This window comes from Periophthalmus magnuspinnatus, chromosome 22 (genome assembly GCF_009829125.3).
Source record: "Periophthalmus magnuspinnatus isolate fPerMag1 chromosome 22, fPerMag1.2.pri, whole genome shotgun sequence".
NCBI lineage: Eukaryota > Metazoa > Chordata > Actinopteri > Gobiiformes > Gobiidae > Periophthalmus > Periophthalmus magnuspinnatus.
In genome coordinates, this window is record NC_047147.1 from 24,445,931 (window position 1) to 24,465,491 (window position 19,561).

The window sequence follows — 19,561 nt, forward strand, 5'->3', positions numbered from 1 at the left end:
GTGTGCCCACAGGAGTGAGAGAGAGAGGCCTCTGTGCCCACAGGAGTGAGAGAGAGAGGCCTATGTGTGCCCACAGGAGTGAGAGAGAGGCCTATGTGTGCCCACAGGAGTGAGAGAGAGAGAGGCCTATGTGTGCCCACAGGAGTGAGAGAGAGAGAGGCCTATGTGTGCCCACAGGAGTGAGAGAGAGAGAGGCCAATGTGTGCCCACAGGAGTGAGAGAGAGAGGCCTCTGTGCCCACAGGAGTGAGAGAGAGAGGCCTCTGTGCCCACAGGAGTGAGAGAGAGAGAGGCCTATGTGTGCCCACAGGAGTGAGAGAGAGAGAGGCCTATGTGTGCCCCCAGGAGTGAGAGAGAGAGGCCTCTGTGCCCACAGGAGTGAGAGAGAGAGAGGCCTATGTGTGCCCACAGGAGTGAGAGAGAGAGGCCTCTGTGCCCACAGGAGTGAGAGAGAGAGGGGCCTATGTGTGCCTGCAGGAGTGAGAGAGAGAGACACTTCAAATCTCTCACTTTAATCCCTCCATCATACTTTTACTGGATCAGATTTGAGCCTCAAGCTTTTTACCCACAATGCACTGGAGCATGACCTCTGAAATGAACCAAGACCCAACCCACCAGAGAACCACTTAAGGACTTAGACCTGGTTTAGTCCCGGTTTAGTCCCATTGTCCTGCTCTAGCCTTGGTCTAGTTGTGGCCCTGCTCTAGTCCTGGTTTAGTCCTGGTCTAGTCCTGGTCTAGTCCTGGTCTAGTCCTGGTCCAGTCCTGGTTTAGTCCTGGTTTAGTCCTGATTTAGTCCTGGTCTAGTCCTGGTCTAGTCCTGGTCTAGTCCTGGTTTAGTCCTGGTTTAGTCCTGGTTTAGTCCTGGTTTAGTCCTGGTCTAGTCCTTGCAATGCCAAAGCAAAAAAAAAAAAATCATCATTTAGAGCAATGGAAAAACAAAATGGCTAATCCACATTTGAGGCCCTCTCCTCTTCCATCACAGACACATTTCCCTCAGGTTTTGTTGTTTACTCACTTCAGACAAACAAACAAACAAAGATGGCCGCCCTCCCTGTCCAGGTCTGACCTCAGGGACCGGCTCGTCTGATCCTGGTTCAGATAAGCCCGAGTCAAATGAACTCAAACTCAGCCAGAGCTTATCTCCAAAACGCCATCAGCACAATAAAACACAAATGCAAAAACAACAACGGACCAGAGGAGGTGATGAGGAGGTGAAGAGGAGGTGAAGAGGAGTGTCAGACAGAAACATACACACTTTTGTGGTGTGTTTCCATTTGAGTCCATTCACTTTTTGAACCTTTACACATTCACATGCATGTTTACAGGTGCACTGCAGGGACCACGAGCAGAGACCGAGACTGGAGCCTGAGCTGCAGACACTATGAGGACACTGAGGCTTTAGTTGACACTATGAGGACACTGAGGGTTTAGTTGACACTGTGAGGACACTGAGGATTTAGTTGACACTGTGAGGACACTGAGGATTTAGTTGACACTGTGAGGACACTGAGGGTTTAGTTGACACTGAGGGTTTAGTTGACACTGTGAGGACACTGAGGATTTAGTTGACACTGTGAGGACACTGAGGATTTAGTTGACACTGTGAGGACACTGAGGGTTTAGTTGACACTGTGAGGACACTGAGGGTTTAGTTGACACTGTGAGGACACTGAGGCTTTAGTTGACACTGTGAGGACACTGAGGGTTTAGTTGACACTGTGAGGACACTGAGGCTTTAGTTGACACTGTGAGGACACTGAGGCTTTAGTTGACGCTGTGTGGACACTGAGGGTTTAGTTGACGCTGTGAGGACACTGAGGGTTTAGTTGACGCTGTGTGGACACTGAGGCTGTAGTTGACACTGTGAGGACACTGAGGGTTTAGTTGACACTGTGAGGACACTGAGGGTTTAGTTGACACTGTGAGGACACTGAGGGTTTAGTTGACACTGTGAGGACACTGAGGGTTTAGTTGACACTGTGAGGACACTGAGGGTGTAGTTGACACTGTGAGGACACTGAGGGTTTAGTTGACACTGTGAGGACACTGAGGGTGTAGTTGACACTGTGAGGACACTGAGGGTGTAGTTCTCTTCAGAGGCTCCTGTTCGACACAACTACAGCTGTGGACCTCTGACACACCACAGACCTTTTACACCAAATGTGTCAGATGACCTTCCAGAGGAGACACCAACCAAAACAATCGAGTGGAGTTAACCAAGATGGTGGTAAGGCTGGCGTTTGTGGCGCCCTCTACCACACGCCATGTCCACAGTAGAGATGGACCAACTATAGCCAGTAAATAAGCTTTACATGAATTTATACGTGCAACTAGGATATCGGCAGAACCAATATTTTGGAGCCGATACTCGAGCTAGCTCATTTTCCTTCCATGATTCCTTCCATCCCATGTCCACGGCCAAAGTCGGCCTTCAGAACCTCTGCTCCTAAAGCTTCAGACGCTCCAAATGAAACACATCCTGTCACTACATCTGCTGAAGCATGGAGGCCCGAACACATCTGTGTTTATGTCAAAACTACAAGTCAAATAAACTCATCCAGTCTCTAATCTTTAATCTAATGTAATTTAACTGTGCAAAAAAGATCAGAAAACACAACCACAGCTGCACACGATCTGTCCCACAACTCACAGCAGGAAACACAAGACTCCAGAGACAGAGAGAACGAGAGAGAAAGACAGAGAGAGAGAGAGAGAGAGACAGAGAGAGAGAGAGAGACAGAGAGAGAGAACAAGAGAGAAAGACAGGGAGAGAGAGAGAGAGAACAAGAGAGATAAAAAGACACAGAGACAGACAGAGAGACAGACAGAGAGAGAACAAGAGAGAAAGACAGAGAGACAGAGAGAGAGAACAAGAGAGAAAGACAGAGAGAGGGAGAAAAAGACAGAGAGACAGAGAGACAGACAGAGAGAGAACAAGAGAGAAAGACAGAGAGAGAGAGAGAGAGAGAACAAGAGAGAAAGACAGGGAGAGAGAGAGAGACAGAGAGAGAGAACAAGAGAGAAAGACAGGGAGAGAGACAGAGAGAGAGAACAAGAGAGAGAAAAAGACACAGAGACAGAGAGAGAGACAGACAGGGAGAGAACAAGAGAGAAAGACAGAGAGAGAGACAGAGAGAAAGACAAAGAGAAAAGATAGAGAGAGAAAGAGAGAGAGAAAAGACATTGAGAGAAAGAGAGAGACAGAGAGAGACTTTGATCTGCTCAAAACTACAGCGAGTGTTGACAGAGCCACACATCTGGAACAATCAGTCAAGTATGTGATGTTTTCTACAATTTACTGCTGTAGTATTATTCTTGTCTGTTTGTTTATTTGTTTGTTACCATGGAGACGAGGTGTGCTGCTGTCCCAGCTGCAGAGTCTTGGGTCGAGGGGCGGAGCAGCTGCCCGCACTGGCACCTCGCTCCCAGTAGGGGTCGCTGTGAGAGAGAGGGGGGCTGTCAATAACACTGTATACCGAGAAAGAGAGAGAGGAGAGGGAAGAGAGGGAGAGCAGGAGGAGAGGAGGAGAGAGGGGGGCCATCAGTAGCACTGTATGTGAACGAGAAGAAAGAGAGGAGAGGGGGGAGAAGAGAGGAGGAGAGATAGAGACAAAGAGAGGAGGAAATAAGAGGAGAGCTGGAGGACGGAAGAAGAGAGAGGGATTGAAAGAGAGGAGAGAAGAAAATGAGGAAAAAGAAGACAAGGGAAGTTGGAGGAAACAGAGGATGGGGGTAAGAGGAGCGAGGTAGAGACAAAGGAGAAAAAAGAGAGAGGAGGAGGCGAGGGTGAGAGGAAGAGAGGATGAGACGGGGAGAAGAGACAGGAGAGGAGGAGAAGAAGGTAAAGAGGTATAGACAGGGACAGGAGGTAAGAAGAGGAGAGAGGGACAGGAAGGATTGAGGAATAAGAGAGAGGAAGATTTAACAAAACACACAGACGTGAGCAAAGTGCAGTGAAAATCATGTGTTTTTGTTTTGTGTTTTGTTTGAGTTCAGTTTTGTTGCAGTGTCGTTTTGCTTCGGCTCAGTTTTTAGACTTTTTTAAGATCATTCGGTTAAACAAAGCACAGATTATAGACTACAGATTACAGATTACAGACTACAGATTAGAGATTACAGAATATGTTTTACAGATTACAGACTACAGATTACAGATTACAGACTACAGACTACGGATTACACACTACAGACTACAGACAACAGATTACAGACAAAAGATTACAAACTACAGATTACAGAATACAGATTACAGACAACAGATTACAGACAAAAGATTACAAACTACAGATTACAGAATACAGATTACAGACTACAGATTACAGCAGAGATGTTTTCATTTACTGCTTTTTAATGATGGTGATGATTTAAAACAAAAATAGTCCCATTTCTTCCTCCAGAGTCCTGCGTCTGCTCCAAACCAAAGGATTAAAAAGCCCCAAACTGATCATTGACCTTTAAATATGAATTTCATCATCAAAATTCACCACATTCGACTGTTTGGCGAATGGCGGCGTCAAACCCGAGCCCTGGTCCTTAAAATGAAACCATTTTATACTTTTCAGTATCTGGAGCTCAAAGGCAGAGCTCAAGTTGTATTTTTTTCATTCATACATTTCAGCTGTGCAACATTTTGCGGGCTTTTTTCCATTTAAAACAGATCATATTTAGTTTTATATTGTTAATCGCTATGGCAACGGTCCAAATTTCTCATCATTCTGAAACCACTTTCTTCAATAACGTCTCAATGGAGATGTTATTGCTTTGGCGGGAATGTTCCACAGCATTGAACTTATTTATCGCCATGGATACAGTCAAAGGACATCATGCCTAATGGGATCTGTGGAGAGGCGACCCCACTCACTGTAAGGTGAGACTGCATGTTTTTCAAGGAATAAAAACAACTCCAACTGACAAAAAGTGAAATAGTTACGTTTAAGGCCATACTGTGGAATATACAGCCAAAGTAAGAACACAGAGGCATATGGAGACAAGCGGGTAGTTGTACCTCTACCAGAAAAGTTACACAGTGTATCTTTAACTTAGAATGCCAAATACTTAACTTTTTTTTGTTAAGTCACAGGGCTTTTTTTTTTTTCAAGTTGCTGTGTACAGTTTTGCATCATGTTTTTGTATATTTATGGAGAATTGTCGTGTGGGAGCGTGGGTGACGTAGGCTTGTGGGCGGAGCTTGGTACAGGTTTGTTCTACTAACCATAAGGAGGGGTTTGAATAGGGCCAGGGAGAGATCGCTGGATTACTCAAAGAGGCATGGATGACATCTAAAACCTCTTCAGGCACGTTTTTGATGAGAACAACATTAAGACGTGGGAGAAAGCTCCAAAAGGCCCATTCACTCGTCATAAATGAGTCTGTTCTGTTGTTTCTCCTGGTTTAGCTCAGAACCGGCTCCTAATGTCTCTCATCCATTTAACAGACAGCTCACATTAGGACCCCACGCTGAGCTAATGGGGCTAACGCTAATGGGGCTAACGCTAATGGGGCTAATGCTAATGGGGCTAACGCTAACAGATTTAGCACACATTATTCAGTGCTAAAGTGCAAAGGGTAAACAAAGGTCAGAAGAGGAGATACAGATGTGAGGAGAGGGAAGGAACGAGCAGAGAGGAGCAGAGAGGAGAAGAGAGGAGCAGAAAGGAGAGAGGAGCAGACAGGAGCAGAGAAGAGAGGAACAGAGAGGAGAAGAGAGGAGCAGAGAGGAGAAGACAGGAGCAGAGAGGAGAGGAGCAAAGAGGAGAGGAGCAGAGAGGAGGGGAGAGGAGCAGAGAGGAGAGGAGAGGAGCACAGAGGAGCAGAGAGGAGAGGAGCAGAGAGGAGAGTTGAGTAGCAGAGAGGAGAAGAGAGGAACAGAAAGGAGAAGAGAGGAGTAGATAAGAGCAGAAAGGAGAAGAGAGGAGTAGATAAGAGCAGAAAGGAGAAGAGAGGAACAGAGAGGAGAGAGGAGCAGACAGGAGCAGAGAAGAGAGGAACAGAGAGGAGAAGAGAGGAGCAGAGAGGAGAAGAGAGGAGCAGAGAGGAGAGAGGAGCAGACAGAAGCAGAGAAGAGAAGAGAGGAACAGAGGGGAGAAGAGAGGAGAAGAGGGAAGCAGTCAGGAGCAGAGAGCAGAAAGGAGAAGGGAGGAGCAGAGAGGAGAAGAGATGAGCAGAGAGGAGCAGAGAGAAGAGAAGAGCAGTCAGGAGGAGAGAGGAGTAGACACGAGCAGAGAGGAGAAGAGAGGAGCAGACAAGAGCAGAGAAGAGTAGAGAGGAGCAGACAGGACCAGGCAGGAGCAAACAGGACCAGGCAGGAGCAGAGAGGAGCTAAGAGGAGCTTAAGTGGAAATATGTTGTTTAAAATGAAGCTTTAGCTTGTGTCTGTTGTGTTTGTGTCTTTATAGTTCTAGTCTGTGACACTCGTGGATCATTATGTTATAATTTACACATTTTAAATCACAATATTCATCTAAAACCACTTAATAAAAGAAACAAAACCGCTGACCTCTGGGTTAGAAAACTGCAGTGTCCAGTGGGAGCTGACATCACTGTAAACGTCATCAGAACAAAGCGCCGCGTACTGTCAGCGCCCCCTATGGACAGCTGCACATCACAACAGTGAGCAGCTTCTTGTTTTGTACCAAAATGACGACGCAATGCTGCCTAATCCTACGAGTATCACAGACTAAGAAAATAAAACTGGAGAAGGAAGTGCTTACGTCACAGTGGGCGTGTCACAGTGGAGGTGAAAACGGGGACAGATCGACAAAATGGCGTCTTAACAATAGTGGATTAAAGATTAAACTCAAACATGAATCACTCCAAATACAACTTCAGAGGCTCAAGGAGAAGAAACGACTAGAACAGGGTTAAAGATCTGAGGACAGTTTGCAGAATACGTCTGATTTGAATCCATTTCATGAAAAAAATAGAAACATAGCTCCCATTGTTCTCAGTATTGTAAGAGTCTCTGGTCCAGTGAAAGTGAGTTTAGACTGAGACTTAATCCAAAGGAAAATTACATATTAGCTGTTCATTTGAGCTGCAGCTAAAGTAAACCTGCTCTGATCCTCCATCACAGACTCACTGTATCACTTTAACAGGATTTTAACAGGATATTAACTGGATTTTAACTGGATTTTAATTGAATTTTAAACTGGAGCTTTGTCTTCAATTAAAGCTTGATTCTGGATATAGAGGAGGGAGTTTTTTACATTTTTACATTTTTAAGTAAGAAAATAACTGAAATAAAAATACTGATTGATGCTGTTCTTAGCAGCACACCGAAGGAATAAAAAGAAGGTCCAGGAGTATAATCCAGGACGAGAATCGGACTGAACCAAGACTAAATCAGGATCTAAACCCGTATATTCCCATGTAAAATCCTGCTCCACTCTCAGACTCAGATTAGTGTTTTCTTTTCACAGATCAAACACGTCTTTCTCTCAGATCGATGCAGCACTGCACTCCTGAAGGCCTTGTGGTGCGTTTAAGGACCTTGTTTTGGGCTTGCAGTGTGTTTAAGGGCCTGTCCTTTTGCCTTGTGGTGCAGGTAAGACCCTTCTTTTGGGATTACCGTGCATTTAAGGACCTGTGTTTTTGCCTCATGCTGCGTTTAAAGACCTTGTTTTGGGCTTGCGGTGCATTTAAAGGCCTTGTTTTGGCCTCACAGTGTTTAAAGGCTGTGTTTTTGCCACGTGGTGCATTTAAGGACTGTGCTTTAAGCTTAGGGTGCGTTTACAGGCCGTGCTTTAAGATTTAGCTGCGTTTAAGCATCATGTTTTAAGTGTGCAGTGCATTTAAGGGCCGTGTTTTAGGGTTGCGGTGCGTTTAAGGACTTTGTTTTAGTCTTGCTGTGCATTTAAGGACAGTGTTTTGGACTTGTAGTGTGTTTAGGTACCGTGTTTTAGGCTTGTGGTGCATTTACGGGCCATATTTTAGGCTTGTGATGCGTTTATGAGCCGTGTTTTAAGCTTTTGATGTGTTTAAGGATCATTTTTTAAACTTGCGTTTATGGACCGTGTTTTAGGCTCACGGTGCATTTAAGGTCCGTGTTTTAGGCTCGCGTTGCGTTTATGGACCATGTTTTAGGCTCACGGTGCATTTATGGACCGTGTTTTAGACTCACGGTGCATTTAAGGTCCGTGTTTTAGGCTCATGGTGCATTTAAGGTCCGTGTTTTAGGCTCGCGTTGCGTTTATGGACCATATTTTAGGCTCATGGTGCATTTAAGGTCCGTGTTTTAGGCTCGCGTTGCGTTTATGGACCGTGTTTTAGGCTCACGGTGCATTTAAGGTCCGTGTTTTAGGCTCATGGTGTGTTTAAGGACCATGTTTTAGGCTCATGGTGTGTTTAAGGACCATGTTTTAGACTCATGGTGTGTTTAAGGACCATGTTTTAGGCTCATGGTGTGTTTAAGGGCTTGTTTTGGGCTTGTGCTGCGTTTAAGGACCATGTTTTAGGCTTGCAGTGTGTAGGGCTTGTTTTTGCCTCGTGGTGCGTTCAAGGTGCTGGGACGCATGAGCGCGGCAATGAACATGTCAGACAAGAGAAGAGACGAATCAAGCGCTCCCCAGGTCTGTGCCGAGGGGGGTGGAGATAAAGAGAGAGAAAGAAAGAGAGTGAGAGTGAGGAGAGGTACACAGACAGCTGGGGAAGACATGGTTTTGAACTGGTTTAGATCCTGGTTTAGTCTTGGTTCAGTCCAGGTTCAGTCTTGGTTTAGTCCTGGTTGAATACCGGTTTAGTTCCGGTTTAGTCCTGGTTCAGGCCTGGTTCAGTCCTGGTTTAGATCCTGGTTTAGTCCTGGTTCAGTCCCGGTTTAGTTCTGGTTTAGTCCTGGTTCAGTCCTGGTTTAGTCCTGGTTCAGTCCTGGTTTAGTCCTGGTTTAGTCCTGTTCAGTCCTGGTTTAGTCCTGGTTTAGTCCTGGTTCAGTCCTGGTTTAGTCCCGGTTTAGTTCTGGTTTAGTCCTTGTTTAGTCCTGGTTTAGTCCTGGTTCAGTCCTGGTTTAGTCCTGGTTCAGTCCTGGTTTAGTCCTGGTTTAGTCCTGGTTTAGTCCTGGTTTAGTCCTGTTCAGTCCTTGTATATACGTCTGTTGTTGTTGTACCTCCTGCTGTTTCTCTCTCTGTCCCTCTGTTTCATCTTTCTCTCTGAGTCGCCAAAATATAAAAATATAAAAATCTAGCTTCAAATAAAAAACAAATAAATCCAAACAAACCTTTCTCCACACAGACACAGGGAGAACATGCAAACTCCACACAGACACAGGGAGAACACGCAAACTCCACACAGACACAGGGAGAACATGCAAACTCCACACAGACACAGGGAGAACATGCAAACTCCACACAGACACAGGGAGAACACGCAAACTCCACACAGACACAGGACAAACTTTGCAAAATTCAAGTCTCTGTTCTGATTCTTACCATTTTAAGTGTGAGCTCTGTAACTTAACAACAACTAGTATGCTAACAGTGCACTTCCTGAGAGGGGGAGGGAGAGGAGAGAGGGAGAGAGGAAAATAAAAAAGAGACAAAGTCGAAAGAACAACTGTGACATAAGAGAGAGAGAGGAGAGAAGGGAACGGGAGAGAGAAGGAGTGAAAGAGGAGAGAGGGTGAGAGAGAGAAGAGAGGGAGAGAAGAGAGAAGGTGAGAGAGAGGAGCTAGGGAGTGAAGAGAGAGGACAAGAGAGACGATAGAGGGAGAGAAGAGAGTGGGTGAGAGAGGGACAGAAGAGAGAGAGAGGGAGAAAGAGAGGAGAGAGGGAGTGGGAGAGACAGAATAGAGCGGGAGAGAGAAAGAAGAGAGAGGGAAAGAAGAGAGGGGAGAGAGAGGGGAGAGGGAGAGAAGAGAGAGGGAGAGAGACAGAAGAGAGGGAGAGAAGAGGAGGGGGCTGGGAGAGAGAGGAGAGAGTGAGATGCACTATCACAGGACATGAGAGAGAGACAAAGAGAGAGAGTGATAGAGGGGAGAAAGTCAGATGTGATGCCAAGACACAGGGAAGAGAGGTGGAGAAAGGAGGAGAAAAAGGAAAGAGGGAACAGACACACCTCCCTAACACAGGAAAGAGAGAGAAAGCAAGAGGGGGGGGCTGAGAAAGAGGGAGCAGGGAGAGAGAGAGAGAGAGAGGAGAGAAAGTTGAGGAGTCAGAAAGAAGAGCGGAAGGAGAGAGAGAGAGAGACTTTGGCTTTCAACACTACAGGGGGCATTAACGCAGGTGAAAGTATGAATGGATAGAGGAGAGGGAAGGAGGGATAGAGAGAGATGTAAAGGATGGAGAGAGGGACAAGAAGAGAAGAGACGAGAGAGAAGGAGAGAAAGAGGGGGGAAGAAGGAGATAAGAAAGAGGGGCGAGGAGAGAAGAAAGGGGGGAGAGAAAGAGATGGGGCCAGAAATAAAAAGAGAGAGGGAGTCGGAGAGAGACAAAAAGAGGAGTGTATGTTTGAGGTGACTTTGGCGTGTGTCTGGAGAACACACTCGTCCTTCACTCGACACAAAGAAAAAGATATTTAAAAGTTTAAAATATTCTTTTTACTCTCACTTCAGGAAGAATTATTTTAAATGAGGTCGAATACAAGTCTGAACCAGGACTAAACAGGACTAAAGCAGGACTAAACCAGGACTAAACAAGGACTAAACCAGGACTAAACCAGGAGTAAACCAGGATTGAACCAGGACTAAACAAGGACTAAACCAGGACTAAACAAGGACTAAACCAGGTTGAACCAGGACTAAACAAGGACTAAACCAGGACTGAACCAGGACTGAACCAGGACTAAACCAGGACTTAACAAGGACTGAACCAGGACTAAACCAGGACTAAACCAGGACTAAATCAGGACTAAACCAGGACTAAACAAAGACTAAACCAAGACTGAACCAGGACTGAACCAGGACTAAACCAGGACTAAACAAGGACTGAACCAGGACTGAACCAGGACTGAACAAGGACTAAACCAGGACTAAACCAGGACTAAACCAGGACTGAACCAGGACTGAACCAGGACTAAACCAGGACTAAACCAGGAGTAAACAAGGACTAAACCAGAACTACACCAGGACTGAACCAGGACTACACCAGGACTGAACCAGGACTAAACCAGGACTAAACCAGGACTAAACCAGGAGTAAACAAGGACTAAACCAGAACTACACCAGGACTGAACCAGGACTACACCAGGATTACACCAGGACTAAATCAGGATCATGCCACATCTAAACCCTCTTGAACCACACTGTGCTCAGACTGTGAGTTTTGCTCTGACAAGGACAATATTCTCTGTCACAACTGATTTACTCACTACAACAAGAGAGAGAGAGAGAGGGAGAGAGCGAGAAGGAGAAAGGGGGAGAGAAGGAGACTTAGACCCACTACAACAAGTGAGAGAGAGACAGACAGAGAGAGAGAGAGAGTGCAGAAAGAGATAGGGAGAGGAGGAGAGAGGAAAAAGAGACTTAGACCACCTACAAGGGAGGGAAAGGGGAAGAGCGAGAGAGAAAGAGATGACGACGGGGAGAGAGATTTAGTCCCACTACGAGAGAGCGAGAGGGAGGGAAAGGGGGAGAATTAGACCCACTACAAAAAGAGAGAGAGGAGTGTGCAGTGGCGGGGAGGAAGAGAGAGAGAGGAAAGAGAGGAAGGAGAAAGAGGGGTTCAGGAGAGAGGTGAAGGACAGATAACAGACGTAGCGTGAAGGGAGAGGAGACTTAACTTCACTGTGGCCTCATAGAAGGTTTGGGGTTTGATTCCCAGGACACATGGAGAATGCCTGTTTGGAATGGCGCAGCTAGCAAGTTAGCTATGTCCATTTACATACACAGTGTACGGTATGAATTCATAATGATTTAAAGATATTTTTGTGCAGCGTGCTAAAAACCTTTACATTTGTCCTTGAAATCCCTCACATCTTTTGCATAAATAAACTGTTTTTTTTTTCTGAGCACTCATAAGAGCAGTGTGAGCCCTGCCCTGTGTAAACGTCTAGACACATTATACCACATGACCTTCCTCTCTGACCTGTCCAATATGGCCGCCGCACATACGCACACACACACAGTCCTGACCTGTCCAATATGGCCGCCGCACACACGCACACACAGACACAGTCCTGACCTGTTCAATATGGCCGCCACACATTTTCCTCTGTGCGTCTCTGAAGTTTACATTGCTATTGTATTGTGTGCGGTGCGGTCTATGTCCTGGAGCCATCTGGACCAAAGCCAGGAGTTAGACAGGTCCCACAAAGACAGATGGCAGGGGGGCCATAGAGACGAGAGAGGAGAGCGACTTCCAGACAAAACGCCATTTTGGATCTGAGTCTGTTGTAAGAATCTCCTCTCTGTTCCTGGATTAGTCCTGGTTTAGTCCTGGTTTAGTCCTGGTTTAGTCCTGGTTTAGTCCTGGTTTAATACTGTTTTAGTCCTGGTTTAGTCCTGGTTTAGCACTGGTTCAGTCCTGGTTTAGTCCTGGTTTAATCCTGTTTTAGTCCTGGTTTAGTCATGGTTTAGTCCTGGTTTAGTCCTGGTTCAGTCCTGGTTTAGTCCTGGTTTAGTCCTGGTTTAGTCCTGGTTTAGTCCTGGTTTAGTCCTGGTTTAGTCCTGGTTTAGTCCTGGTTTAATACTGTTTTAGTCCTGGTTTAGTCCTGGTTTAGTCCTGGTTTAGTCCTGGTTTAATCCTGTTTTAGTCCTGGTTTAATCCTGTTTTAGTCCTGGTTTAGTCCTGGTTTAGTCCTGGTTTAGTCCTGGTTTAGTCCTGGTTTAGTCCTGGTTTAGCACTGGTTCAGTCCCGGTTTAGTCCCGGTTTAGTCCCGGTTTAGTCCTGGTTTAGTCCTGGTTTAGATCTCATATAGTCCTAGTTCACATTCCATTTTCACATTTTTGGAGAATTCAACATTAGACATATACGTATCTTAGCAACCGGAATATAAAGCTCTATTACAGAAAAAGAGAGGGAGAAAAAATGGAGTGAAAAGGACATGGAGAGAAAGTAGAGAGAAAGATGTTATAGAGAGGGACCAAGGAAAAAGGGAGGGGGAAGAAGAGGGAAAGAGAGAAAGAGAGGGAGATGGCAGGAGGGAGGAGAGAGAGTTTGTAAAGGAAAGTGTGAATGCCTTTTTCATAGACTGTGGTTTCCATGGATCTGAGAACAGAACAAACTGTGGCCAAGAACAAGAGAAAGAGAGAGAGAGAGGGAGGGAGAGAGAGGAAGAGGGGGAGAAAAGGGCAGGGGAGAGAGGACGGGGAGAGAAAAGAACGAATTGTTGAACAGGAACAAGAAAAAGAGAAGAAAGGAAAAAGTGAAGGAAGGGAAAGTGGAAGAGATTAGAAAGGGAGGGAGCAAGAGGAGGAGTGGAGTGAGTCTGGGGGAAGAAGAGAGGGTGATAAAGGGAGGGATGAGAAATGGGATGAAGGGAGGGGGGTCAGATAGTGAGGGAAAGATGAGATGGAAAAGGGAGAGAGGGAGAAAAAAAATGAAAGACGTAAAAACTGTCAAATAGGAACAACAAGAGGAAAGAGAGAGAGAAAATGAGGGAGAAGGGGGAAAGGAGAAAGAGAAGAAGAGGAAAGTAAACAGCAGGTACAATAATATAAAGATGTAGGTGGCTCGTTGATAGAGCTGCAGCATGAAGAACGGACAAACTTATTCTCTCCTCATCCAGTTATCTGTGTCCTGGTTTTAAAATGGTATTGTACTGGTTTAGTCCTGGTTTAGTTCTGGTTCAGTCCTGGTTCAGTCCTGGCTCAGTTCTGGTTAAGTCCTGGTTCAGTCCCAGTTTTGTCCCGGTTTAGTCCCGGTTTAGTCCCGGTTTAGTCCCGGTTTAGTCCTGGTTTGTCCTGGTTTAGTCCTGGTTTAGTCCCGGTTCAGTCCTGGTTTAGTCCCGGTTCAGTCCTGGTTTAGTTCTGGGTTGTCCTGGTTCAGTCCTGGTTTAGTCCCGGTTCAGTCCTGGTTTAGTCCCGGTTTAGTTCTGGTTTGTCCTGGTTCAGTCCTGGTTTAGTCCCGGTTCAGTCCTGGTTTAGTCCCGGTTCAGTCCTGGTTTAGTTCTGGTTCAGTCCTGGTTCAGTCCCGGTTCAGTCCTGGTTTAGTCCTGGTTCGGTCCTGCTTTAGTCCTGGTTCAGTCCTGGTTTAGATTTCTAGTTTATCCCTGGTTTAGTCCTAGTTTAGTCCTGGTTCAGTCCTGGATTAGTCCTAGTTTATCCCTGGTATAGTCCTGGTTCAGTCGTGGTTTAGTCCTGGTTTAGCCCTGCTTTAGTCTTAGTTTAGTCCTGGTTTAGTCTTGGTTTAGTCCTGGTTCAGTCATGATTTAGTCCTGGTTTAGCCCTGCTTTAGTCCTGGTTTAGTCCTAGTTTAGTCCTTGTTTAGTCCTGGTTCAGTCCTGGATTAGTCCTAGTTTATCCCTGGTTTAGTCTTGGTTTAGTCCTGGTTCAGTCGTGGTTTAGCCCTGGTTTAGCCCTGCTTTAGTCCTGGTTTAGTCTTAGTTTAGTCCTGGTTTAGTCTTGGTTTATCCCTGGTTTAGTCCTGGTTTAGTCCTGGTTTAGTCCTGGTTTAGTCCTGGTTCAGTCCTGGTTTAGCCCTGCTTTAGTCCTGGTTTAGTCCTAGTTTAGTCCTTGTTTAGTCTTGGTTTAGTCCTGGTTCAGTCCTGGATTAGTCCTAGTTTATCCCTGGTTTAGTCTTAGTTTATCCCTGGTTTAGTCCTGGTTTAGTCCTGGTTTAGTCCTGGTTTAGTCCTGGTTTAGTCCTGGTTTACTTTTGAGTCCCATTTCTTCTTGTATAAAATACTGTAATAAAAACATGATGTTATTGTAAACATGTCCGCCTCCTCTCAGACTTAAAACAAACTATTTCCTGTTTCCTCTGCGTCTTCCTGTGACCTCTGACCTCCGCCATTTTTCCTCCACCGCTCCATCTCCCCCTGCATCCCTCGCTTCAAAAACAAAACAAAAAATATCAACAACTAGAACAGGACGAATTCACCAAGGACCAAACGTGTACGAAATCAGACCGCAATATGTCCGCCGCCTTCCAGAGATAAAGAACGAAAAGAAACTTCAAAAAAACAGAGAGAGAAAGAGGGAGAGAGGGAAAGAGGAGTGATAAAAGAAGACATGGTGCCACTATGTCAATACAATATATATGCTAATCACGCTTTAGTCGCACCGTGAATATGATTATGGTTAAAGGAGTAATGCGGCGTGCAGGAAACGAGGGGAAAGAGGGAAAAATAAACGAAAAGAGAGAGAGGAAAGGAAAGAGAGTGAGAGAGAGAGGGGAGAGAGAGAAACTGAGGGAAGGAGTGGGGGTAGAAACTCAATAGACCTAAATAAGGGTGTTGTATTCTCTGATTTGAAATGGAATAGCCAACAGGTACACAGGTAACGAGGTGATTGCTTTGCCTCCCTGCGTGTCAGATGCCCTCCCGTCATCCTATATCCGTGTGTGTCAGATGCCCTCCCATCCTCCTGTATCCGTGTGTGTCAGATGCCCTCCCACGCTGTATTTGAGCACACTGAGCCCCAATACAGACAAAATAAGTCCTCTGTGTGCTGTCTGTGTCTAATTATAAAGTGTTTTCATCTTCAGAAAATCAGGAAGTACATCATAGCATGCTAGTTGATGTTAGCTTCACTGTCACAGCAAAACGCCGCTCTGGTCTCTGAAAGTTGTGAAAAGCGTTTAGGATGCTCTGAAAGTATAAGGTAAGAGAGGAATAGCTCTGGACCACTGCAGAGGCTTTGAAATGAAGTTTTTCACCTTTTTAAAATGCAAAAATACAGTACAGAGACTTTAAACTTTAACCTTTAAGATCAATATGACAAGTTGGAGCCAACAACAAAACAAATAATGAGAAGGTGCAACATTTGTGGATCAGACGTTTGGAGATTTCTTTCAAAAACAGTGAATCATGAATATGAATGCAAACTATTAAATATCCCATCTTAAAGCAGGGGCATTATGCAAAATCTACATCAAAATTATGCTTCTCCCATGTTTCAGTGCTGTTTCCTCATCGGGTTAGATGTCATCCATGCTCGTTTGAGTAATCTAGCGATCTCTCCGGGGTCCTATTCAAACTCTCCTTATGGTTAGCTGTAAGATTCTGTACAAGGCTCCACCCACAAGCCTACGTCACCCATGCTCCCACATGACAATTCTCCATAAATAAATAAAACCATGATACGACGTGACAAACCTGATGTGATGTGCAGTAGTTTCATTAGTGGGATGCAGCTGATTGTGTTGTGATAGTGCTCTGAAGGGGGAGGGACATAGCACAGAGAGCAAAGGAGCGGGGAGACTCAGAGCATCAAAAACGAAACTTGTTAATATATTGTTTGGGGCTCATATATCATTATGATTTTATGAGTTATAGTTAATACCCCATAGAAGTAAAATGCCATCACTTTAAGCCATATTGACATAAAATGTAAAATATAATGAAATACATCATTAAAAATACCATGTATTTTAATCCAGTTTGAGTTGAACCAAAAACATGATGCACCTTCACATTTCTGACCCCACACACAAACTCTACCCCTTTATTTAGAGCGGCACATCCCCTTTAATACATTTAAATAAACTCTTTGATATTGGCACTGTTACTCTGAAAGGATCATAAATATTAAACATTTTTTTTCATTATGTCCAGAGGACAGTTACCTCCTCCATCGCTCACCCCAGTGCCATAGTGTGGAGACGTTTATTTCACAAATATTAAAGGGCCTACATTATTCTATTTTCTGATCTGTTCTAATGTTTCCTCATCACAAACAGACCTGGAGTTGTGTTTTGTTTCATTCACACATGTTTAACACACAAATCCTGCATATTTAGGCTGAGGTCTTTTTTCAGACTGAAAACACTGTTCCATCTTGTGATGTCTGTTATAACTCAGCTCAGCTGGGGACAGGGGAAGTAACAAACAGTGATGGAAAATGATAAAACTGAGGTTATAACTGATTTAAAAGGAATGTTAAACTAAAAAAACAAAAAAGGACAAAGTGTCTCAATTTACAAAGGACAAAAAGCTGCAGAGAGACACAAAACAAAGTGGCATGCTGTTCACAGACAGGACCCAGCAGCAGGGAGAGGCAGGGGGCGGGTCCTTTTAAAGGTGTGGCAGCTGCAGGTGAAGTCCGAGGAGTGGCCAGCCTCTAGAGCGACGCACCAATCACAGGAGAGGTCTGTCAGACTGAGGCATGCATACAGAAACAAGCAGACACACATATATACACACATATATAAACACATATATAAACACATATACACACATATATAAACACACATACACACATATATAAACACACATACACACATATATAAACACACATACACACATATATAAACACACATACACACATATATAAACACACATACACACATATATAAACACACATACACACATATATACACACACATATATACACACACACATATATACACACACACATATATACACACATATATAAACACAGATACACACATATATAAACACATATACACACATATATAAACACATATACACATATATAAACACACATACACATATATAAACACACATACACACATATATAAACACACATACACACATATATAAACACACACACATACACACACATATACACACATATATACACACACACATATATACACACATATATAAACACATATACACACATATATAAACACACATACACACATACACACATATATAAACACACATACACATATATACACACACATATACACACACACATATACACATACACATATATACACACACATATACACACACACATATACACACACACATACACACACACATACACACATATATACACATATATACACACACATATACACACACACATATATACACACACACATACACACATATATACACATATATACACACACATATACACATACACACATATATACACATATATACACACATATATACACACACACATATATACACACACATATACACACATATATACACATATATACACACACACATATATACACACACATATACACACATACATACACACATATACTGTGTAGCTGTAGGAGGAGCTGGAGGCCTGGCACCGAAACAATGTCATCATGTGACAATACAGGAAGTGCTCCAATGTGTTTTTAAACTCCATACACGAGTATCATTTGGATCATGTCAGACCTGGAATTACCAACCTCTACTGAACCAAAGGTAAAAAGTAACTGTTGATTTGAAAACTGTCACTTCACAACATCACAAGGTGGAACAGAGCATTTTGAGCTTTGGAGATGAATGAAACAAAACACAACTCCAGGTGTGTTTTTGAGCATTAGCATTAAAGCTCACAGGAGTCCACTGTGTGTTATATAGGATTTTTAAAGTTGCTGTACCTGATTTTTTTGCATCTCAAAAACGTGAAAAACAGAACTAGTTCATTTTAAACAGTTTGCAGAGGTCCAAAGTTACTCCTCGCTTACTTTATGCATTCTGAACATCCTAATTATTCACCAAGATGAGTTTATGAGCACTTTCAGAGACCAGAGCAACAACTAGTATGTCAATGGTGTACTTCCTGATTCTCAGCCAATAAAACCCTTTATGATCAAATGCAGACAGTGCATAGAGGCCTTATTTTGACCTGAAGAGCTGCGCCTCCAGTCCCTCTGTACTGGGGCCAAACACATGTTTCTGCAGATGGATCTGATTCTCATTTGGCTCATGGTTTTGTTCTGTTGCGTTGATTAAAAAGTCTCTTTTCTCATTTACATTTGATTGTTTTGGTTTTAATGTGTTTTAATCATCGCTGGCTAGACCTGGTTCAGTCCTGCTTCACTCTCTGGATCAGTCCTGGTTTAGTCCTGGTTTAGTCCTGGTTTAGTCCTGGTTTAGTCCTGGTTTAGTCCTGGTTTAGTCCTGGTTTAGTCCTGGTTTAGTCCTGACACAGAAGCAGGTGTCTGGCATAGTCCTTTGGTCTCTATGTTTCTCATATCTCTGCTTAAGATGTGCTTTTTTGTCTCTGTTGTAAAGCTCCGTGACAGAGTCACGTGTCCGTCACAGTGTGAGGCAGTTGAGTTTTAGTAACAATGCACCTGATTGGATGAAAGGAGCTTCTCTATTAGTTATTACCGAACCAAAACCTCTGTAAAATGTATGTGTTTTTTCAGTCACTTTTTGTATCTATATTTACAATATATTGCATATTATAATGGAAATTTATCTCCTTTTAAATCCTTTTAAATAATGACAGAAACCAGAGACATTTCCATAACCCGGTTTGAAGAAGACTGAAGACGACCTAGAAACATGGAGTATTTTCTTGGAAAAAAACTTTGGAATGAAATGCATTTATCCCTCTAGAACAGTGGTTCTTAACCTGGGTTTGATCGAACCCTAGGGGTTCGGTGAGTCAGTCCCAGGGGTTCGGCGGAGGTCAAGGCACGCACTCGACTCATATGATTCGCGGACTGCGAGCGTCTCCAGACGCTGGCCGTGTCCTAATTCGACAAATGCACCCTTTGCTGTGCCTATCAAACACTGCTCCCTCCAAGCTGCGCGCGTGCTCAA

At 44.2% G+C, this 19,561-nt stretch overlaps 1 protein-coding gene across 2 annotated transcripts in view; it reads right to left on the bottom strand.

Annotated features, from left to right (window-relative positions):
* The window catches only part of LOC117390573 (neuronal PAS domain-containing protein 3), a 163,828-nt gene that overhangs the window by 108,814 nt on the left and 35,453 nt on the right, over positions 1 to 19,561 (bottom strand). For both annotated transcript variants that reach the window (XM_033988334.1, XM_033988335.1), the window contains exon 2: positions 3,344 to 3,439. In XM_033988334.1, the coding sequence (XP_033844225.1) occupies positions 3,344 to 3,439 (96 nt within the window). The remainder of the gene's footprint in view (positions 1 to 3,343; positions 3,440 to 19,561) is intronic.